Source organism: Brienomyrus brachyistius, unplaced genomic scaffold (assembly GCF_023856365.1).
Source record: "Brienomyrus brachyistius isolate T26 unplaced genomic scaffold, BBRACH_0.4 scaffold62, whole genome shotgun sequence".
Taxonomy (NCBI): Eukaryota; Metazoa; Chordata; class Actinopteri; order Osteoglossiformes; family Mormyridae; genus Brienomyrus; species Brienomyrus brachyistius.
The window spans coordinates 1,742,022-1,766,157 of NW_026042337.1; the positions used below are offsets into that span (position 1 = coordinate 1,742,022).

Sequence of the window (24,136 nt, forward strand, 5' to 3'; positions counted from 1 at the left end):
ACCGACTCTCCATATTCCTGTTATTCCTACTAAAGCATCCTCTTGCATCCTCTAATGACTCCTCCTGGCTTCATTCATACTCATTTTTACTGACAGTTAGCCTCGCCTGCAACCGCTCAGGCCTGGTGAAGGCAGCGCCCTGTATTGGCGCGTGAGTATGCACAAACAGCTGAAATAAAGGTCTGCACTGTCGAGATGCCGACTCTAAAAAATAATGAATGAGAGATCGCTGAGACCGAGTGTTAGCCGAGTGCGTTTTGTTAGGAAACTTGAATTTTTGTTCTATAATTTGCTTTAGGAGAGCTAAACTACTCGTTATCCCATTGAAAAAGCACAGTCTTTCATGTGCTTCTTTTGCATGGCTCTGAAGAGGACCTATTATAGCACGTCTCTCCACAAGTGAGTGATTTCCAACTCCCACATTGTTTACCCTGGTTACCATGGCAATACCTCAACTGCACATTTATTCAGCCCGGTCGAGCGGGGAGAGCGGTTTTCTGGGGCAAAGCAGGTAAGAGTGACAATATTGCTGCTCTGAATTTCTGTCCTCCCCCTCCCCCCAATCCAAAACTGGTGCATCCAGTAAGAGTCCCACAATTTCTTCGATTCTTCACCATCGAAACAGGTGAAATTAGTAATGCCCTGTAATGCAGTGTTAATGCAATGACGTGCCTCAAAATAGATGATGGGTGTGTTACTGGTGTGTTACTCCTAGTAGGAGTCGGGGTAAAAGAACTGAGAGGGAGAATTGAAACTGCAGTTATTTTTGCCAACTGGGTTTGGGTTCGTGTAGGACAGGAGTCAAAACAGAACCCATTCCTGCGTCAGCAACCCGTTATCAAGGTCCAACAAGACAGCAGAAAGCACATCCATGTGAATCCTGCATATCGCAGAATATTATAAGGTAGCTATGGAAAGCTAGTTTCATTTATGTAGCAATGAATAGCCAATAAATAAGAGCAATACGTACAATTAAGCACTAAGCAACAAAGAAAACATTTCAACCAATAATCAAGAAAGACAGTAGAAGCTACAGAGCAATCTTGCACACTGTTCTGGCAAAATTACAGATTTTTTTGTGGAACTGCTGCGTTGTGCTTCAGTAATATTTGAAATATTATAGTGGAATTTGTGCCCTATGCTATCAGTAATTTTCGAGGATTTTAAGCTTCTCCTCATTGTATGACATGGATGGATGTTTGTCGTCTGAAGACTTCCGGATTGAGGTTGTCGTTGCCAAGCTTTCCTCACAAGGCATGCAATTGCAAGGGCAACTCAACCTATATATGTTCTCCATATATATATATGGAGAACATCAAAGGTTTGATTCCACATGGAGGCCAGATGATGCCCTGTGCATGAGGAAAGCATCACCACTTCAGCCAAACAACTAAACTGACAGTAACATCCAAAAAAATATGTTTGTTGGGATTTCGAATGGTCGTCACCAGTCTGTTTACAGAAACTAGCATGTATCAGTGTGAAGAAATGCTTTGATTTGAAAATGAGGAAGCACCTTTTAAGAAAATTACACCTTGCAATTATTTTTGACCTTTAGATATGTATAAAAGCAGGAAGCAGGTTCATGATCTCTGAATGACTCGGCCAGAATGGGCACCTACACCTTCCCCTTGGCTGTACCAGACGCAACTTCCTGATTTGACGGATGCTGCACCACTTGGTGCCGATGGCTAGTGACCTGCGCATGCTCCGTAGGCCCGTGGAAGGTTCCGGATACACCTGTGACAAAATGATGCTCTGCTAAAGTGGATGCGGAATGTGGCCAGCAGCGAACCGTCCTCTGATTGGAGACCGTGTCATGGCATGTGGAAGGGCAGCAGTGAGCCGTGTTCTGATTGGAGACCATGCCATGGCATGTGGAAGGGCAGCAGTGAGCCGTGTTCTGATTGGAGACCGTGCCATGGCATATGGAAGGGCAACACCGAGCCGTCCTCTGATTGGAGACCGTGCCATGGCATGTGGAAGGACAGCAGTGAGCCGTGTTCTGATTGGAGACCATGCCATGGCATGTGGAAGGGCAGCAGTGAGCCGTCCTCTGATTGGAGACCGTGCCATGGCATATGGAAGGGCAACACCGAGCCGTCCTCTGATTGGAGACCGTGCCATGGCATATGGAAGGGCAACACCGAGCCGTCCTCTGATTGGAGACCATGCCATGGCATGTGGAAGGACAGCAGAGAGCCGTCCTCTGATTGGAGACCATGCCATGGCATGTGGAAGGACAGCAGAGAGCCGTCCTCTGATTGGAGACCATGCCATGGCATGTGGAAGGACAGCAGAGAGCCGTCCTCTGATTGGAGACCATGCCATGGCATATGGAAGGCCAGCAGCAAGCCGTCCTCTGACTGGAGACCGTGCCATGGCATGTGGAAGGACAGCAGAGAGCTGTCCTCTGATTGGTGATCGTGCCATGGCATATGGAAGGCCAGCAGCAAGTCCCCTTAGCAGTCACTATCGCTTGACACCATGCCGGCATTTTCATTCATTCCATATTAGTGCCCTGGGCTATCTTGACAGAAGACAACTGAGCCAGCTTCAGTAGAGAAATGCCTTTGTTCAGTACCCAGGGGGATGCGCTTTTCTGTGACAACAGGACAGGAGCCTCTTTAGTATGAACTGGCATGAGAAAAGTGACTCGTTAATGACTGAATATTAAATTCGGGCAGGTTTTGCAGCCATAGAAAGCAATGCAAACACAGATAAACATAATCCATGTTTTGAAATTGTGCACTTTGCCGTTTAACCAGCCAACTGAAGATATTAAATAATTACTAAAAATGATATAAATAAAAGATACACAATAATATATAAAAGATTATTGTTCAGAGTGTCTAATACAATCTAATACAATAGATACACTATTTATATTCATTACTTATCAGTTTCAGATAATTATGCTTTATTTTCTATGTCCCCTATTACAATATAATTTAGGGGAAAATACATTTTTACTGTAACAAGCCCGAAGAGAAAGAAAACAAAAGCTGATTTCTGAAGTTGATAAACTCAAGTCAACCTCTATAAATGATAGAACAGTAAAGGGGAAATCAGAAAGCAAATTACAAAGACTTTCTAATTTAAGATCAGCAAATTATTTAAAATGACTGAAAAAGAATAGGGAACTAAATAATGGTTAGTCCTCTGAGACGAGGGAGATTTTAATAGCATCACATGGCATCGTTTATCTGCTCCTTTAGACTAGAACAATTAGGTTAAAGTTCAGACAGGCTTCAGTTTTAACCTCAGCAATCATATGGCCAAGGGTGAAGATGCTTATAAGATGCATTTTGGGTTATAATTTGCACTATGCAAGGTCTGTAAGAACATAGAGTGGTTTCGATGTGCAGCCAATGGTGAAGACAAAATCATCCATCATTCATCTCTCTTCTTACTGCTTTTCTCAGAAAGTCTAGGGCTATTGTACAGCCAGGACAAGCATAGGGCTGTTGTATACCCAGGACAAGCATAGGGCTGTTGTATACCCAGGACAATCATAGGGCTGTTGTATACCCAGGACAAGCATAGGGCTGTTGTATACCCTGGACAAGCATAGGGCTGTTGTATACCCTGGACAAGCATAGGGCTGTTGTATACCCAGGACAATCATAGGGCTGTTGTATACCCAGGACAAGCATAGGGCTGTTGTATACCCAGGACAAGCATAGGGCTGTTGTATACCCAGGACAAGCATAGGGCTGTTGTATACCCTGGACAAGCATAGGGCTGTTGTATACCCAGGACAAGCATAGGGCTGTTGTATACCCTGGACAAGCATAGGGCTGTTGTATACCCAGGACAAACATAAGGCTATTGTGTACCCTGGAAAAGCATAGGGCTGTTGTAATATTCAATTAACTCTGCCCCCATTTCCACTATACATGGAAAAATGTGTAAGAACGTTGGGACAAAATATTTATGTCTTACATTAATTGGGCATAATTGAGGGGTATATGCATGAATGCGGCACTTGGCACTTTCAAAGGGGGGCACTGTAGATAGTTTGGACAAAGGGGAGAGGCTCAGCCTCCCCCCTTCGACACGTATGGTAAACCCCAAAGAGAGATGGGACTGCAAATCACTCTGGTGCTACGATCAGAGGTCAGCTCTGGGACCTCAGCCAGAAACGGAGGACACCAAGCCACAACAATCGGAGATGGGGGCAAGTGAACTAGTGACACAGTAATCCGATCATGTTCCTCACAATAATCCATCCATCCATTGTCTGAAACTGCTTATCCCGTTCAGGGCCATAGGGGCTCTGGGACCTATCTTAGAGGCTATGGGTGCAAGGGGCGGGGGGACAACCCAGAATGGGGTACCAACCCATCGAAGGGCACACATGTTCATGCATGCACGCACACACACAATTTGGTAACTCCTACCAGCCTCAGCCAGTTTTTGGACCGTGGGAGGAAATTGGAGCACCTGGAAGAAGCCTCACAAGAACACAGGGAGAACATGCAAACTCCACACACATGGAATCCTGGTGGAGACTCGAACACAGGTGCCAGCAGTGTGAGACAACAGTGCTAAACCACTGCACTGCCATGCCACCCTCTGCTCATAATAATCAACCACTAAAAACAAACAACATTAAACCCACCAGAATAAAGACATAAACATCGCAAAGCAGTAAAATGGCAATAGGAAAGAAAACTTTCTATCGTGAAATGGTCTTATGGTTAGTTTGAAGGAGAATTGATGGGAGGGCAGCTGACACCTATGAATTTTAAAACACCCAGCAATACACGGGTATTTCTCTTATGAAAAAAACAGACTTCTTTTTTCTTATGTCATTAACATTTTCCAAACAAAACAGAACAACAGAATGCAGAGGGTACCTGTGGAGGTGACATTTCGCATCATCTCGTGAAACCAGCAGGAACGATCCCAGGATGGCGAATCTGCATCGTCATTCAGCAGTTTCAAGTCTTAGTGATAAATATCATGATTATCATGAATGATACTGATGACCCTGTTTCAGTTTGTCATTTCATCCCCACATATTACTTTGTCATTTTTATGTCCCTATTTTTATTTGCCCTCTAGCCTAAAAGAGGTTCCATGCATTCAGTCTGGCACATAAAGGAGGATGACAGCCCTGGTGAAATTCGCACATCGCACGTCTTGCACTAGCCTGGCCTGTGTAGTACCGCACCACTCACAGGATCTATGAGGAGCCACATATTTTCTGTCTTTTTCATTCAACGGCGAGTCAAAGCAAAGAAACTCATCCTTTGCAATACTGTGTCAGTCTGAAATCCATGTGGAGTCTACATTTTGTTTAGCTCAGAAAATCCCCATTTCATTCACCCGAGAGTTTATGTGAGATAAATCAATTAGAGGTAGACCGATTTTCATAATGACACAGTGGAAATTTTCTGTGGAGAGGTGATTGCAGGGTCTTGTGTTTTTAACCAATCCCTCAGTTTATCCACCTCAATATTTAATGACAAAGTATAGAAGCTACAGAAGATGTAGCTGTTCTGGGATTGCAAACAGCCTTCTGTCATAACTAAGTAAACATCATCAGGCAACCTATCATGACCTGCTCGTTTGGTCCTCTCGTGTGCCACGCCCCCTCATTAACCTCACGTGCAATCCCGATTGTTATCAGTTGTTTTGTTATTCCCATTGAGTCCTGTGTATTTCAGTCCGCGCTCGAGTACATTTCCCCAGTCCTGTCTTTGAAGTCTGTACCGTGTTTGTTGGTCAGCCCGCAATAAATCCGTTTGTTTTGGGATTTACGTCTATTTCACCCTGATTCCTTGAACCCTGCTCACTTGCCTATACATGATGGTGACACAAGATTCTCTTTTTTCGTGTGTAATTCCTTCCATGGAGCCTGGAATCTGGATGAATCAATAGAGCCTTATCACTGCTCTTGTTCCTCAGAGCCTGTCTGTCATTAAACTCTGTGACACAACTTCCCATTTCCAACAAATTTAATATGCAAAAACAGAAAACACCAATTTGAGTCATTTGCCAGTGACAGAGCTGACCCATGGGAATCAGGAGATTATGATCATTCAAAGGGCTAAACATAGCTACCTTTAGGCTCCAATGATAAAAGACTAATTATCATTTCATTATTATTATTTTTTTCTGAGTTGCCCATTCACTCCTAACCTACAGACTTTAATGACCTGTAATTGCTTGGCTGGGCGCTTATCCCAAAGAAAGGCCAATTAACTCAATCGCAAGTAGCTTGGCAATAGACTTGACATTGTGTCAGCATCAAACCAGAGAGGCGTACCATTAAGAGCAACAGATGAGTGCAGCCTAGCGCTGAGCGATGTGCTTTAAAGTTAAATTTCATTCACGCTTGGAAATATGATTGAGAAGGCCGCTCGTCACAACACAACACCTATTGTTCAGCGTCTGGAGCCAAGAGAAAGCATCCCACGAGCAACGCCTACAAAGGACATGGTTGTCCACATAAAGTGCCGGAATCTCTGATTTTACGGTTTCATTCTAATGCACAAGAAGGAGCACAACTGCTTCCAGATGGCAGGCCTACCATTTTGGCATCGTAAATGTAAACGGAGACTCAACAAAGACTGCGGCAAACATAAACAACGTTATGGACTTGTCAGATTTTCAAATATATCACCATGTAATTGTGGTAACTACAGGAATCACAGCAAATGTAAGGTTTTTAAACAAAACAACTAACAGTCTTCCCCATTAAAAAAGACCTTATTTACTGTCATCAACAGGAACCGTGCAAGCAGCCATAACACAGCGACATGATTTTCACTTATTGCATTGAAAAGTTTGTCCGACGGAGAGCTGCAAGGCTGCGACTTGTTCCATAAAATTTCCCCTTTCAGATACACCAAACTGGTTAGCACAGCTGAGTAATTAAGTTTATATACAGTTTCCTTGTTGAATGTACACTTGTTTTAGTTCTTTACGGCCTATTTCTGTTTATGGGCTTTATCATTTCTGTACACTTTATATAGATTTTCCCTGAAACAAAACACCAGGGATGTGAGTCAAAGAACCTGTGGAGGCAATTTGAAGAAATGCTCCATATGGTGGCAAGTTGACCTTTGTCTTTAGGCCGGGGCAGTGATGAGGCAGTGACGAAGCAGTGATGAGGCAATGAAGCAGCAGCAATAAGCACAGTCTTCAGGCCAGGACGTCACTGAGGGAGCAATGTGACAGCTACAGTATGAGCCAGTGATGTGGCAGTGATGGGAAAGTCATGCGGCAGTGAGTATGTTTACCCGCAGCTAAGTCGAACTACAGTTATAGCTGGAGTACGCCATTTAAATCGGAATGCTGTCCCTGGCATGATGCAGGCGGGATAGAAAGGTGATGGTCCACTTACAGCTCCAGACAAAGGGGTTTACTAAACAAGCTGAACACACAGGGGAAGACACAAAATAAAAGGAACTGCAAGGGGTCAAAAAGGCAAATGGAGAAAGCAAGAACTACCATAAAGACATAAGTAGAATAATACAAGAATGGAACAGGACATGGCAATTGGACTGCGAAACCTTCACAGATCATTATACGGCTACCTTGATGGTGGCAAACTGAAAAGCAGGACAAAGGCAGGAACTTAAATACACAAATAAGAAGGAGTAACAAAAAGTGGGTTTGAATCATCAAGACAATTAACCAATGTGCACAGTGCAGGGAAACAGGCCACAGGTGGAGAAACTTACTAACAATTAACACGCACAGAAAACTAGCGAACTTAAACAAATACCATAACTAGGAAACAAACTACATACAGAGAAATAAACACTATGAATTTTTATACACACCTGGGGGCTAACACTAGGAGGGACTAGGAATATAAACACAAGCAGAACAGAATTCATTTGAACACAAACAGGATAAACAAAACTGAAACACTAGAAAATATAAACCCAATAAACACAGCAAGTAAGGCTGGCCTCAAACCCATGACTGTAAGGCTACAGCCTTAGTACCACACACTCAACCCACTGCGGTATGCAGCAGCCCAGGGAGGAAGGGAAAATCAGTAGGGACTAGTGTAAAGATGAAGGGAACAGGATGGTCAGCAACACCTGCTGGCCAAACGGGGACAGAACACATAGATCAGGGATGGACGGGCACCGCCTCTGACACATGGGAGGGAAATTGATTTATTGACTATGTCCGACTCTGCTACAATAGGTGACGATATGGCACAAATTTCTCACGAACCCATCTAGTAGAGATTTAAACAGCAAGGCTGAAAATGACTATCATTGTCTCAGAGACCACATGCAGGATTCATGCAAAAGCAGGGCAGGAAACTATAGACTGATTTTTAAGCATATACTAGATTATCTTGAAGATGAATAGTCATTAAAACTGCAAAACTTTCTAGGTTTTTCCTATGACAGAGTAAAAACGTATTTGTGAGACCTAAACTCCCTGTACTATAATACCAAATTGATGGTAAAATAAAGAGTCATCTTAATCTAGCTGACTAGCGATGTAAGACTTGGATGAGCATAACATGTGATGTTGGTATTAATATCACATATTGTCTAGTCCTACTACAGCCATTTTTTTAAATCCATACAAAATACCCTGCTTCGCATTATGATGTCATTCGGCGCTGGTATCTGTTTTTACACCAGTGGAAAACCTACACCTTGAAGTACTGTACTTTTGGTACCATCTTGAAGTACCAAACGTACGGTACCTGGTATAGAGGAAAAGCACCCTTTAGTTTAGCTGTGAATTGGAGAGCTTTACAGTGCTGCTGCTCTCCGTGCTTCATCTGATTACCGGCTTCTTCTACTACTTCCGGGTCAAAGCCCAGGGGCGGATAATGTAGGGCATGCGGTGAGCATCTAGGCCAGTTTGAGTCTGACTGAATGTATACATGCAGGAGTAAATTGACTCCCAATCGCATTATCTGGGTGTCTTAGTCCGACTTTGAGTAATTCAATTTAATATGATCTCAGTCAAACTAACATGTTTACATGCTTTACTTTAAAAGTCTGGATTTAGTTGGACTGATGAGTGATGAGACAGTGATGACATAGAGATGAGACTATGAGAAGACAGTGATGAATCAGTTATGAGGAGTGTGTTCAAATCAGGGTAATGGGACAGCAAGCGATGAGGCAGTGATGAGGACTGGCCTCAGGCCTGAGCAGCAATAAGATTGTGATGAGGCAGTGATGAGGACTGGCCTCAGGCCTGGGCAGCAATAAGATAGTGATGAGGACTGGCCTCAGGCCTGAGCAGCAATAAGATTGTGATGAGGCAGTGATGAGGACTGGCCTCAGGCCTGGGCAGCAATAAGATAGTGATGAGGCAGTGATGAGGACTGGCCTCAGGCCTGGGCAGTAATAAGACAGCGATGAGGCAGTGATGAGGACTGGCCTCAGGCCTGGGCAGTAATAAGATAGTGATGAGGCAGTGATGAGGACTGGCCTCAGGCCTGGGAAGTAATAAGATAGTGATGAGGCAGTGATGAGGACTGGCCTCAGGCCTGGGCACCAATAAGATAGTGATGAGGCAGTGATGAGGACTGGCCTCAGGCCTGAGCAGCAATAAGATTGTGATGAGGCAGAAATGAAGATTGGTCTCAGGCCTGGGCAGCAATAAGACAGCGATGAGGCAGTGATGAGGACTGGCTTCAGGCCTGAGCAGCAATAAGACAGCGATGAGGCAGTGATGAGGACTGGCCTCAGGCCTGAGCAGCAATAAGATTGTGATGAGGCAGAAATGAAGACTGGTCTCAGGCCTGGGCAGCAATAAGACAGTGATGAGGCAGTGATGAGGACTGGCCTCAGGCCTGAGCAGCAATAAGATAGTGATGAGGCAGAAATGAAGACTGGCCTCAGGCCTGGGCAGTAATAAGACAGCGATGAGGCAGTGATGAGGACTGGCTTCAGGCCTGAGCAGCAATAAGACAGCGATGAGGCAGTGATGAGGACTGGCCTCAGGCCTGAGCAGCAATAAGATAGTGATGAGGCAGAAATGAAGACTGGCCTCAGGCCTGGCCAGTAATAAGACAGCGATGAGGCAGTGATGAGGACTGGCCTCAGGCCTGAGCAGCAATAAGACAGCGATGAGGCAGTGATGAGGACTGGCCTCAGGCCTGAGCAGCAATAAGACAGCGATGAGGCAGTGATGAGGACTGGCCTCAGGCCTGAGCAGCAATAAGACAGCGATGAGGCAGTGATGAGGACTGGCCTCAGGCCTGGGCAGCAATAAGACAACGATGAGGCAGCAATAAGGACTGGCCTCAGGCCTGAGCAGCAATTAGACAGCGATGAGGCAGTGATGAGGACTGGCCTCAGGCCAGGGCAGCAATAAGACAGCGATGAGGCAGTGATGAGGACTGGTCTGAGGCCAGGGCAGCAATAAGACAGCGATGAGGCAGTGATGAGGACTGGCCTCAGGCCTGGCCAGCAATAAGACAGCGATGAGGCAGTGATGAGGACTGGCCTCAGGCCTGGGCAGCAATAAGACAACGATGAGGCAGCAATAAGGACTGGCCTCAGGCCTGAGCAGCAATTAGACAGCGATGAGGCAGTGATGAGGACTGGCCTCAGGCCAGGGCAGCAATAAGACAGCGATGAGGCAGTGATGAGGACTGGCCTCAGGCCAGGGCAGCAATAAGACAGCGATGAGGCAGTGATGAGGACTGGTCTCAGGCCAGGGCAGCAATAAGACAGCGATGAGGCAGTGATGAGGACTGGCCTCAGGCCAGGGCAGCAATAAGACAGCGATGAGGCAGTGATGAGGAGTGGTTTAAGCTGATGGATTCATTGCTCAGTGACAGCAGCAGACGCTGTGACCTGTGGCCATCTGTGAAACTCTCACTACTGCTGTCTCTGGAGAGCATTAATCACTCCCATGGTCCAGTAAACTCCCATTAGAAAGATGGTCCTTAAAATGGCAACTCAAAGATGAGGCAAAGTGTGTCTCATTTACTCCATTGTTTTGAAGTATACCAGCAAGGTCTTTGTTCTTAAAGCACAATCCTTAATATCGACCCAAACATTTTCAAGTGCAACCTATTATTTATATCTGTCCTCTACTTTTGTGCTACATGCATTTACTTCTGTATATATTATCTGTCTTACTTGTGAGTCACTTTGGGTAAAAGCATCTGGCAAATAAATAAATGTAATTGTGAATATCAGCATTTTAATGAACAATGATTGTTTAGCATAATGTATAATATATGGAGGTTGCAAATATGTCCTGATGTGATTTTTCCCCATCGTCCTGTGACACAATTCTGCTTCCAAAGGGTCTGTATGAGTCATTGGGCTATATTATAGATTTTGCCTTGTGAAGAGGGTTTCATTTGACTGTGCTCCTGTTCTTGGATCCCAAATAACATGACCCTACCCCAGAAATATTCCCGGTCACATGGGCACTAAGCCAACATCCTTCTGCAACCTGCTTGCACAGTCTGATTCTTCCTAAATTAGAAAGTCACAAAGATCTTCTATCTACAGTGAAAAACACACTGAATGTGCAACCTTCATGTAAAATTTTAATTTGGTTTTCAGTTAAAATAAATCGAATAAGGGACAGAGAATATAATTTTCAGCAAGACTTGAAAACATCCCGTTTTCAGTGTGGCAAAGAGTGGTGCATTTTTAACACGCACTGGGAGAGTGTGCAGATTGAACAACAACACACACACGCTTAATTCACCAATATACAGAATAAACCACCCTGAGCGGCCAAGGTAGCGCCGGGCTATATTCCTATTCAGAACTTTGAAAATATAACGCACAGTTTCTTAACTAAACCCACATTACTCCAATATGAGAAAAAGATACTTACCCATGTGACGTGCAAATGAAAGGCAAAACGCCATTTCAGGAGTAGACGAGACCCTGGCTGATTCAATGGAGAGGCACGCAGCAGCGCGGGCACTCAGTGATATGTTGGAACAAGTCTCAACTTCCCAATCAGGTCCCAGTAGTTGATGTCTCAGATGAATTGATTGGAATTGTGATGCCGAGCCCAGTGCGAGCTCCTCTCACGTTGCGAGTGGAGAAAGCACTCTGGCTGGACAAACTTTCTGGACTTCCCAGGGGGTGGCCTGCTTCAGATGCCCAGAGAAAGCCATAACTGACAGACCCTGTTGGAACTAATGAAAGGCATAAGAAGTGGGGACATTGAGTAATTACAGAGCCGGCACAGCCATCCATTACCGCCGAGGAGCTACCGAGTGTACAGGCACGCGACCGGCCGCTTTACATTTAGATAACCCAGCACCCTCCCATGCTCAACAGCTGAGATTAAGAATCTATTAGCTTGTGAAAGAAAGGTGTTGGTTTAATGCGATTGTAATGGCTATTAGCACTGGTGACTAATCCTCACAAACCGTACTGCTGGTTCAGCGAGTCTCTTCATCTGCTGATCAGTAGCAACCTGTTGGATGTAGATCCTAAGGGCACAGTGTTCACATGAGCTAGATTCTGTGTTGTGTGTCTGCAATTACTTGTTGAATCATTTCAACGGACTGGGACTCTTGCATAGTGTCATATGTGTTATGCTGCACGGTCCGGCACACAGCTACGGGATCTGATCTACGGCTTAACAGAGCACATCTCCACCTGGAAATTCAGCTTCACTAAGTCTCAGGAAAATTGCTTAAGTTTGCGATGTAACACAAAAGGTCAAGGTTATATTTGTGGGCTTGTGTCCACACTGCTGAATTGGTGTTTATAGAAGCCACAAAAATTAATATCTAACTATTACGACTGCAAAACCTTTTTTTTTAAAAAACTGCCTTGACAATAAAAAGGCCCCCAGGGAAGGGATTGGAAAAAATGTGCTTAGACTGAGCGTGAGGACTATCCATCACTTGCCATTTAAATCGGAGAGGCACTTACCAGCTGGGTCTGTCTGAGGGACCCTCACTCAGCATCTCGCCCAGCTTCTCTCTCTCTCGCTCTCTTTCGATATTTTTGAACGATTAAATGTTCTGAGTTACCTTTCCTTTTTGTTGCCTGGGGTGGGAGAACAAAAGTGGGCCATATCTACCATTTCAAATGGTTGAAAATAACTCCCACTGCCTTTATAAATAATAGTAGAAAGCAGCACTCTCTGCGAGCAGCAAAGCCAATGAGTCCGTTGGCTTTAAAGGTGCCCAGGATGGTGCCTGCACAGAAAGATTAGGGTAGAAGTTTTAAATGGTCTACTAAATGGTTATATAATTTGTAAAATAAACAGATGATTAATTTCTAATTGTACACTTGTGCTGTTTTTTGCAGCTTTTTACTTTGTTTTAATATTAGTTTGGGTGTTTCCGGTATCTGGGCTGACGCCTCTCAGCTTATTAGTTGCACAAAGTAACCAGTCACATGGCCAGAAGTGAATAGGTATCTGATTTCATGACAGCGAAAGTACTCTTCTGCTAATTTAGAATGGAAATGCACCGTGGTTTTTGATTAGGAAAAAAAACACATAAGTACAATGTAAATGTGCTGTGTGATGTTCACATCATACTCTATTACGTGGCATCTTCAAAATGGCTGTGATAACCTTTATGGTTGTGTTCTTGTCCCACCTGTTGTTCTGGAAGCCTTACAGAAACACACTGTACAGCTGCCACCGTAGTCGATGCGACGGTGCATATTACTAAATGTTCTCAGACCATCATAGCTGTCACAGTTCGCTTTGATGCCTGCAGTCTCGGCATGTGAAGCAGCAACCAGCTGCCTGCTAGTATGAACAAAGGAGAAGAAAACAGTTCAGTGAAATGTAAAGCGGTCAGATCCTCTACCAGGACCTGTGCAGTGACACAGTGGGAGTGGACACTGGTTGGGGGCAGTTTTCATGAGCTTGGGCCTGAGTTGAACCCAAGTTCATGCTCTGCCGATGTGGAAATCTCTTACGATAAAAGGATTTCTCAGATTTATATTAATCCCAGCATTGTAATGTGCATAACGGGGAAATTGATTTCCTTGTGTTGCACTAATGACTGGCCATTCATATAAATCATATGCAGGACTAAGTTTCAAGAAAACTGTTCCTAAATATTGTAGGTATTGAAAATGAGAATTTATAAGAAATGGGCATATATGCAAAAGTTCACGCTATGTGTGACTGAGACTAGACTAGATTACATTGACTAGCTTACATTGACTAGCTTACATTGTAGATTACCTGATGCCAAAGTACAACAAATGGAATAAATACTACTTACTGTCACGCTCACACAGGCGGGCACCACAAGCTGCGGAGTGTTACGCTTAATGAGAGGGAGGATAAAGATAGCCAAGTCGCAACAGCCAGACGCGAAGTATTGCGCTAATGATTCATAGCCTTGCCGAGCACTTTCTTGTCTATCGTCTTACCCGAATTCCTAACCTGATCTGTTTGCCCTGTGTTTTCGCCTCACCAGTTTTTCCTTCCCATTCCAGACCCGTTCCCGCACCTGACCCGTTCTCCCCACCGAGCCCGGCACATTCCGTCCCCGTACCCCTGTGTGGTCCTGTCCCGTGCCTCCGTGTCGGATTGCTTCCCCGGATTACGACCTACCTGCCTGTCCCTCGACCTTGCCTTTCGCCTGTCCCTTCTGGTGCCTTAGCTTGGCTTGCTGCGCAAATAAAGCGTATTTGGGCTTGCATCTCTGGATCCGTGCCTTTCTGTTCTGGTTTCCATGACAGTCACTACTATGCTAGTTATTTTCTTTAAGTCTCTAAAGCATATAAAGTGCATTTGGATTTACTCACAGATTTACCTGCCTCGCTGAGACTAATCCGATCCTACTTCCGGGGAGTAATCCAAAGAAACCACCCAGCTCTCAATATTTATACTGTTTTATTAGATCCGTTCTGGCTAAGCACTCAGAGGTGGACTCCCCTTAGGGTTTGGAGTCAGCGTCCTTAACCACTTACCTCCTCTTTTCACCTGTTAGTTAAGTCATTTGTCTTTAAGAATTAAGAATGATAAAGAGAGAGTGGAGCACCCAGCGGGGCGGCAGGTGGCGAAATGGATCGCAGTGATCCCTCACACCTCTGCGGTGGAGGATTTGAGTCCTGCCTCCACTCTGTGTGTGTGTGTGTCTGTGTGTGTCTGTGCGGTCCAGGTATGCATTACATTGTGGGGACCAAATGTAATGGCATGTACTTTACACAGGAATATTACACTGGATGATTAATGTGTAAAAACAACAGTGGTATTAAATCCACAATGCAGTTAAAATTTACCTTCGGGGCTAAGCAGCGAGTGAAGCCCAATCTCTTCCATGCTAAGCAATGTGAAGCTTTCATGTAGGTGAGGCTTCCATTTTGAGAGCACCTTCTCAGTCCGCTGTCTGCTTTTCCCTCAGACAGTGAGAACTGAGCTCAGGAGAGCTAAATGCAGTGTTGTCACTGGCTGCTATTCTGGCTGCAGGTATCCCAGAGAGAAGCCAGCAGACATGCGACAGCAAATTAATTGACGGGGTGCAGATAGCTTGCCTGTTAGCACTCGACGTTCCCGTGCAATTCCCTGACCTTCCCCAGTGGGGGCCTCCTAGGGATCGTCTAGCAGAGGACGGCCTGCACCTTGGACTGTCCCCTGGGTTCATTAGTAAGAGAAGAAGGGGAGAAAGTTGTGTTAGCTGAGTTTGGCACATCGCATGATCAATTTGATACTAGAGGAACACAGTCATCTCATACACCAGCTGGTAACAAAGGCTTGAGTTAGGGATGTTCTAGCGCATTCTGTAGATTATCTAGCACATTCTGTCAAACTGGTAGGGACCTGTCTGCCCCTCCCCTTTGGGGAGGAGCCATTTTTAGCGGTATATGCTGTCTAAATGAGAGAGGAAAACAACAGGCTCTTAGACCTCACATCCAGTATTTATTTAACCATCTACTGGTGCGATGTAGCATATACTTCTATATAGTCTATTCAAGCTGGCTTAGTAGGTCATTTTACTGAGGCATTTTCATTACAGAAATGCCTCACAGTATTAAATTGATTGCATTAAACCAGTTTTATTTTTCAACTGTTATGGAGAGAATACTCATTGAATAATGACTTCACGCGTTCATTGAGATATGTCCATAGTCCATGCTATATGCACGTATTATTGAAATATGCAAAAATAGTTTTTTTACTGCTTTGTAGTGATACCTAATACCACATTAAACAGGGCCATTGGATGTTAAAAACCCAGAGGTTTCAGAATAGACTTTTAACCCAAGAGATTAACCTTAATTAACTAGTGAGGATATTGGACTGTATAACATTTCCAGAGGCATCAAGTAACAAACAACAACAACAACAAGCACTAAAACTCTCAGGGTAGCACGGACCAAATCAAAGGCAGCTAAAGTCTCAGTGTTGCTGTTATGGATCCCCACATAAAACCAGCCTCAATTGCAGAGCCTGGGGATTCTGGGGGCGGGATACTCAAACAGCCGTGCTGTAGGGATGAGAAGGAACTAAAGAAAAATGATCTCTCTGAACTGATTAAACAAATCAGGTAATTAACTGTGGCACTGCTGTGAATGTATGTGGAACAGCCCTCTGGTTAAAGGTGGGGGGGTCTGAGGTGATAGTTACTGAAGCATCTTCTTCGCTGCCGAATATCTCGTAAAAATTTATACATCGCCGTTTGTGTGACCAGTCCATTTAGAAAAGCAGAATAATGACTGCGAACTTATATAAGTTGCTTCAAAATTACCTTCTATATGTGTGATCACTTAAAAAAAAAAAACATAATCACATGTACCCTTAGAGAAAAGCCAGTGTGAGTCAGAGAAGTGTGTTATGTTTGTCGGTAACAGAAAGCTTGTGGAATATTATGTTAACCTAAACAGCAGCAGCAATAATGGGAGGATAGAAAAAAGCATTCAACTTCATTACACGAACTAGTCACCCATGTGGGTCACACCCATCCTGCATGCCAATGAAAGCATCATCAATGAAAATCTGTTGGGGATACGACAAATATTTCCCATAGGCCATTGTTTTGTTTAGGAACATTAACTGTGTCCATTACTGAAGCATGCTGGGAAACGGGAGATGGCTAGCTCCAAGCAGCGCTTGTACAGAAATCAGAGATCATGTTCGCCGCCACGTGGAAGCAGGAAATGTGGACGAATGAAAAATCAATATGTACACATGCGGTAATCTGTAGACCTCGGCTGCTCCTGGAAGCCAGCTGCGGGAGCCAATTTGGACGGGTTATTGGATCGTCCCACTGAAAGGAGAAGGCGTTTCCTGGCTTCCTTAAAGCTTCTCTAAATTGGACATGGGGCACCTCAGCTTGATTTAGATGGAGCGATTGAATTGAGGTATTTCCAAAGGCACAGGCTGGCACAGCTGGAATATTCTACAGTCAAAGTACGGGGAATCGGCTTGACCGAAGCAAGGCGATAAATGCTACATCCGAGTGATCAGCCACTTTCCGTTCCTTGAAAAAAAGTGATGTGATTAAAGTTCCCAGTTCATATCCAACGTGACTGAAATGAATAACAGTATTTACTCATTTATTTGGCAAGTTAATTGCTGAAGCAGCTATTCAAGTACTTTAGTCAAGGGAACAAACGTTTTCTCCTGGGGACCAACTTTGCTAGTCCCTTTGTCATCAGATCATTGCTTGAAGCACCACCTGTAGCTTGTATTTTCAAAGTTTCGTCCTAAAATGCCCCAGGGAGGGAGGAACTTGGCGAGGACACATTTGCCATTGAACATTAGAGGCTGCCACTCCAGTCTGTAATTTGCAGACATAATTGTTATTTTCGGTAATTCAGAACTCATCCCCACTAGTTATTTTTTTTTCCCATGAACTTTTAAAGTTTTTTTTTATTTTTTTTTCAAAGGAAATTCCCTGATCACAAGGCATTGTTTATTTTTCAGCATAATAGCTTTAGGGACAGAGATGTGGAGATATTTTCAAGATCCGCACTACACTTGATGAATAACTTATAAAGAAACTTATAATTCGGTGTTAATTAGATCTGGTAAAATATCATGATGGTATTAAGGTATTAACATTACTTACACTGACTTCACATAACAATTTATGACAAGGGATGTAGATATCATATTGAATTATGGACCTTTTCATTGCAACTCTTATAATCTCTCAAATCAGTAACTAAATAGTATATGAATTGGAAAAGAGAGTAATAGCTATTCATACCTATTAATTACATTTGATGAAACTGATTCATTACTGAAGAACTGTAATTGTAGTAGTTAATGCTGCAGCCTAACTTCCTCAATCTCATCGACGGCACCCTGAATACTAAACTGCTAATCCATGCTACTCTGTAATTGTGCCACTGATATGTAAATCAGAAGGATGGACTGCAAACTACATTTTTGTTTGTGTGAAAAATCTCTGCACAGCGATCGTCAAGCAAATGTGTCTTAACAATAAATTTGGTTCATTCATTAGTTATGGATTTTCTACGCAAGGCAACATAGATAAGCCAGTACGATGTATGAGACCGAAAATGGACACGCGGATTGTAGGCACAGGTTAGTGAGGATCCGGTGTTTCCGATGGCCCTCCTTCCTTTTGGCTCACTTGCACGCACAGCACTTGCGTCTTTCCTCGCCTTACTCGACAGAGAAATATGACTTAATCAATGTGCCCTGGAACTTCTGGACATCTCAGCAGATATGCTCTTCGACTCCACCTGCCCTAAACCCTTATCAACATCCACCTACCCGGCCAAACAACATGGGAGGCTGTTTATCTCATGATTTTATCGTTGACGCTCGGATTCACATCTAAGGTCAAGAGTCTCTGCTGTAGCAAATGACTTCAGTAGCTGAGGAGATAAAAAGAGCTGCAGGGGATCCCGCCTAGCAACTAGGGATCCATCTTCCGGGGCATATTGACAGAGATGGACTCAACGTCGGTCTTGCAGACAACATGACGCGTCACCATGGTGTACGGGAATGGTTGTTTAGACATGCGGGCGGCAATCCTAAAAACTGACGTAAGGAACAGCTATGAAGAATGACAGTCGTACCAACATGGCAAACACGGTCAGTACGCTAATGTAAACAATGTGGAGAGAATTTTTTGAACAGGAGTCAGTCTGTGTTCAGGTTCAGGGAGATTCACTGGGCAGTTGGGTAATTGGCTTCACCGATGCTTCGCTTAATAGCCTGTTTCCTCCCACACGCAATTTTCCATCTTCCATTGTGACAAGCCGTTAACGATGCCTTGTGACCGAACATGGGTCTCTCCAAAAAAAAAAGAGTCCTTATTTATGAACTCTTCAGTCCGTCACCAACGGCTTGCATACGAGGCACACGGGAGGGAAAAAGGAGACATCTGCTCGCATGGAAGCGTGGCAGGTCAGAAGGGCTCACGTTAGGAAAAGAACCGCCATCTCTGAGGACTGAACTTGAGTGTAATTTAAGGCTAAATGGCCATTCCATTGGCAAAAGGCAATTTCTCTCCCAAAATCTATTATAAAAGTAGCTAATGTGCTGAGCTTGTAGGTCTCGGATGTGACACTGTTTAACACCAACGTGACTTATTTCCCTGAATCGTTCTGCGACTGAGACATGAACTCAAAGTCAAAGTCAACTGATTCCCAGGATGTTACCCTGCTCATGTCACAGTGGGGACTTCCTATGAATAGAAGCGGTGGGAAATTAATTTTAAAAATACAAAAATAGGAAATATATTTTTTCAGAAAGGTGTTTACCTGCATTCCACTTATATATATTGCATATCCTGACAATAAATGAATAGCACCGGAACCGCAGTGGGGGGAAGGATTGGTTGAGAGCATTGGTGCATCCCTCATATTTTTCCTTACAGGGGAGGAAGAAACCCAGAATGCACCCTGCCAGCCCATCTGCACAGTGAGTCACCAACCTCTGGTCAGTTGGACATAACATCCAGTTGGAAAGTATTACTGCTCAGGATTTGTATGTCTCAGGAGATGGAAATTAACTCACTGTTGTCTGAATGACTTATCACAAACTTGCTACTAGAGAAACAATACAAAAAAAGTTTGAAATGAAATTCCAGTGACATGAAATAAAATTGAGAATTGACACTGAGATACCGAGTGCAGTATAATGAATGGTGTTTGAGGAAAGAAGCAGACAAGATGTTACTGTAATAAATAATTGCGTTCCAAGATGTTTTAGGTTCTTTGAACATTTTCAGACTCACTGGAGTATTATTTCAGATCCATCCGAGACTTTTGTGAGATGTTCAAAGATTTCTTCGTAAGAAAAACGATTTTAAGAAGTTTCAAAGCACTCTGTTTCATCTGTGTACCTCAATATTTTCATTTTTCTCTCCCTTCCTGCATGGATCAGGAAAATCAACATGACATTTCAGGGCAGCTGCTCTTGAAGCCTTTCAGAAGTTGCCTGAAAATGTAAAGAGGCATCAGTCACAAACTTTGCAGTCACCTAACCGGCCAAGTCAGGGCCCAGTGTGATCGCATAACTTACTCTTGCTGTTAATATAAGCAGAACCAATTCTTGTTTTTCTGTTTTCTATCTGCTTTGCTTCGTGATTTCAGACACAGCGGCAGGGTGAGGTTGCTTGACTGCAGGCCATTAAGTCATTATCTCAGCTTACAGCGACAGTGACGCCTACCTTCTGTCCTGTCACCACTTAGCCCCCATCAGTCATGTCTTCTAACCTCCAGTGTCTATTGGGAGCTGCCCAAGACAATTTTCCACCCACGGCTGTTTGAGGGGAATCCTTTAAAACTGCCCCCACCCCCCCAAAAAAAACATCTACGGAGGTCACAGTTCACAGACGAATCTGAGAAGGAGGGAGTTAAGCTGCCATTTAGCGTTACCTACTGATTTAATTTCTCCAGACCTGGACACTGTGGGAATAAGGATTTTGGCACTGGACGAATCTAACAGTTATTTTCAAATTGTCCACAGATAAGCTGCACATTACATGAAATTGCTGCAAATTATCATAGATTACTTAAGGATTTAGCCTACTTCAAATGGAAATCAAATTGGCGACTGGGTAGGTGTTGCATAAATTCAGGAAGGTGTTGATTATAAATTCCGGTATTTTAAGAGTAGCTAGCAGTGGGACGGGAGCACTGACAGACACCACACCCTTCATATACTTAAAGGAAATCCCAGACATTACTAATGCATATGTGTCTATCGGAAGAGAAGGGCAATTTATTCTAATAATGGAAGAAGTTTAAGGTAAAAGAATAAATAATTAAGATAATGAAGAGTGATGATCCTCGAGCATAGAGGAGCGTCTGTGTGGCGACGGAACGGACGGTACCTCTGACAGGTCTCCTCCTCCAGAGTCCAGGATAACGTCTGATGGGGAGCCACTGCACGTGTCATCTAAAGGTCTGGAAATAAACACTTACCATGATGTCTTCAGGTTTTCCAACTCTCACGCATCTGTTCTGACACTCAGGCTTTCAGACTCACACATAAGAAATATTACGGCAAATCTAGAATATTCCATTATGAAATTAGCTACATCAAGAGTGCTGATGTAGTTTGCAACCCCTACAGAGTATTTACAAGTTAATAAAACTATGACATACATGTAAATGCATGCATGTGCATGTATGTGCAGACTTGTCTCGAGTTGAAAAAAAGTTGACCAAAAGTTGACCAAAGTTGCCAACCCTAGTGTCTTCCATCTGCTCATGATAGAGGATGCCACAGTACCAGTGGTATTAGTGGCCCTCGTGTCCGGGCTGAAGGTGCGGGTGTCCCGCTTACCGCCTGAAGGTGTCACTCCATGCTTGGCTTTTCTTTCATCACATTAATGCATAAATGCTGAGCTTTTGCTGCATTGAGCGAGGGAGCGTGGGAAACACGTCATATGGAGCCAATGGCTGAGTGAGCTGAAGCGCTGGGGAAAGCCCAGAGCTCTGGTACTGCACTGGTACGTTATTGGCCTCAGGCTTCAGGATCCGTTCTGCAACATCCAGAATACATCTAGAATCTGATGTACTGAAAAATGTGCCTCTTCTCAGCTACAGTAAATCTTCCCGTGTCTGTGAGCTTAAAGGGTGGAGTGACAGCCATTGCATGCTGTGTGTGTGTGTGTGTGTGTGTGTGTGTCTTGGTTGCATACAGTAGATCACATTTGGGACCCAGAATGTCCCAAAAATATGGTAAAACCTGAAAATTCCTTACTTTTGGGGACATTTTTCAGTTCAGCATCTGGATAACCTCAGTTTCATAAAAACCTGTGAATGAAAAAGGTAAAAATGACAAAAGTATTTTGTTTGGTTACTTATGGTTAAGGTCAGGGCTGGGTGGGGGTTAAGGCTGTCGTGATTGGGATTAGGGTTTTTCTTATAGAAATCAATGGAAGGTCCCCTTTTAGATACATTCGCCAACATGTGCGTGTGTGTGGGCATGTAAGAGCTGCTGTCTGGCTGCGCCTGGCTAAGATGAAACATCAGCACCTTGAAATGAGTCATTAAAGCTGATATTAAGGTTAATAATGCATGAACAATAGGACAATAGAAAAACTGCAAAGATGTTAATCACATTTCATTCAGTGTTAAACAGCCACTTCCAACCTGATTATACTGCTGTACATCGCCAGCCAATCAGGTAAAAACGACCTTGACCCTTGAACAGCTGGCTCTTTCAGGGGAACGTCTGCCGTCTTCCCCAGGCTGTCATCTGCTACCAGCCACTGCGCTTGACGCCAAAGGTTCTGCTCCTGGTGCTTCTCTTTACAGCGAGAGGCCTCAGTAAGACAGTCCATTGAGTGGGAGGAAAAAATTAATACTTGCATTTAGTGCCACCTCATTTTGTACATCATAAGTACATCCACCCATCTTCTAACCACTTATCTTGGTCTGGGTATATCCCAGGCAGCATAGGGCACAGGGCTGGGGTACACGATGGACGGGAAGCTGGTCCATCACAGGGCACAGGGCTGGGGTACACGATGGACGGGAAGCTGGTCCATCACAGGGCACAGGGCTGGGGTACACGATGGACGGGAAGCTGGTCGATCACAGGGCACAGGGCTGGGGTACAAGCTGGATGGGAAGCTGGTCCATCACAGGGCACAGGGCTGGGGTACACTCTGGACGGGAAGCTGGTCCATCACAGGGCACAGGGCTGGGGTACAAGCTGGACGGGAAGCTGGTCCATCACAGGGCACAGGGCTGGGGTACACGCTGGATGAGAAGCTGGTCCATCACAGGGCTGGGGTAAACTGCATTTATATAGCGCTTTTCTACTCCTACGAGTACTCAAAGCGCTTTACATTTCATGCCTCACATTCACCCATCTACACACTCATTCACACACCGGTGGCGGACGCTGCCATGCAAGGTGCCAACCTGCTCACCGGGAGCAATTTGGGGTTCAGTGTCTTGCTCAAGGACACTTTGATGAGGTCAGGAGGAACCAGGGCTCGAACCTGCGACCCTCCGGTTGCCGAACAATAGCATTACCTCCTGCACCATCATCTTCCCCGTACATGCTGGGGGGGATGATAGTCCATCACAAAGCACAGATTACGGGCAATTTAGAGACACCTATACAAAACAAGGGAAAACATGCAAATCTTGGAGAAAAGCAAAGAGGCACTGGCCCCTGACACCATAGACAACATCACTATACTGTATGTCATAGCAGGCGGTTTCTTCCAAAGCCCTTTGGCACTTTCCACTGGGTATTTTAACTGAGCAAACGCAGGTCATATTACTTGCTGCAGGCCACACCTGCCATCATGGGCTAAAATCTGCAATCTTTGACACACTGAGAATTTTTACTTACTGTGCAGGTTAGCCGAAAAGTTTCAGAAACAGTTTCTGGCGGATTAACATGCTTTTATCCCACCAAAGTATTCATGGCTGGCTTGCAGTCAAATTACTCATATGGAACTCTGGTTGTGTAATCTAAAAATTGCAAAAGTTTCAAATTAAAGAAATCCATCATATTGGATTTCGTCCCAAAGGCATTTTTGCATCAAATAAAATGGTAGCCCTATAATTACTATTGCATGTGGAAAAAAATAGTCTAATTTATCGTTATCTAGGATAAATAATGATTCCCCTGCCATCACATTAATATCTGATACGGTGGGATTTGTAGACCATTTTAGTAAAGTGGAATGGAGCAGATCGTCCCACCGAAGGCCTTCAGCCTGGGTGTCTTCTTCACATAGCACCTGACACCCCCTCATCTACAATGAATGTTTCGACGG

General features: G+C 44.2%; 1 protein-coding gene and 1 long non-coding RNA gene across 2 annotated transcripts in view; both read right to left on the bottom strand.

Annotated features, from left to right (window-relative positions):
- Positions 1-12,004, bottom strand: part of LOC125725203 (thrombospondin type-1 domain-containing protein 7B-like) — a 137,655-nt gene extending 125,651 nt beyond the window's left edge. Inside the window, exon 1 of the mRNA XM_049001922.1 lies at positions 11,809-12,004. Within this exon, the coding sequence (XP_048857879.1) occupies positions 11,809-11,842 (34 nt within the window). The 5' untranslated portion in view covers positions 11,843-12,004. The remainder of the gene's footprint in view (positions 1-11,808) is intronic.
- A 3,411-nt stretch (positions 12,005-15,415) lies between these two features.
- On the bottom strand, positions 15,416-22,672 carry LOC125725209 (uncharacterized). Its single transcript, XR_007387376.1, has 5 exons — positions 22,491-22,672; positions 22,099-22,151; positions 21,224-21,296; positions 20,231-20,325; positions 15,416-15,540 (listed from the first exon to the last, which is right to left on the bottom strand). It is a non-coding gene; the product is annotated as an uncharacterized LOC125725209 (long non-coding RNA).
- Positions 22,673-24,136: the final 1,464 nt, after the last annotated feature.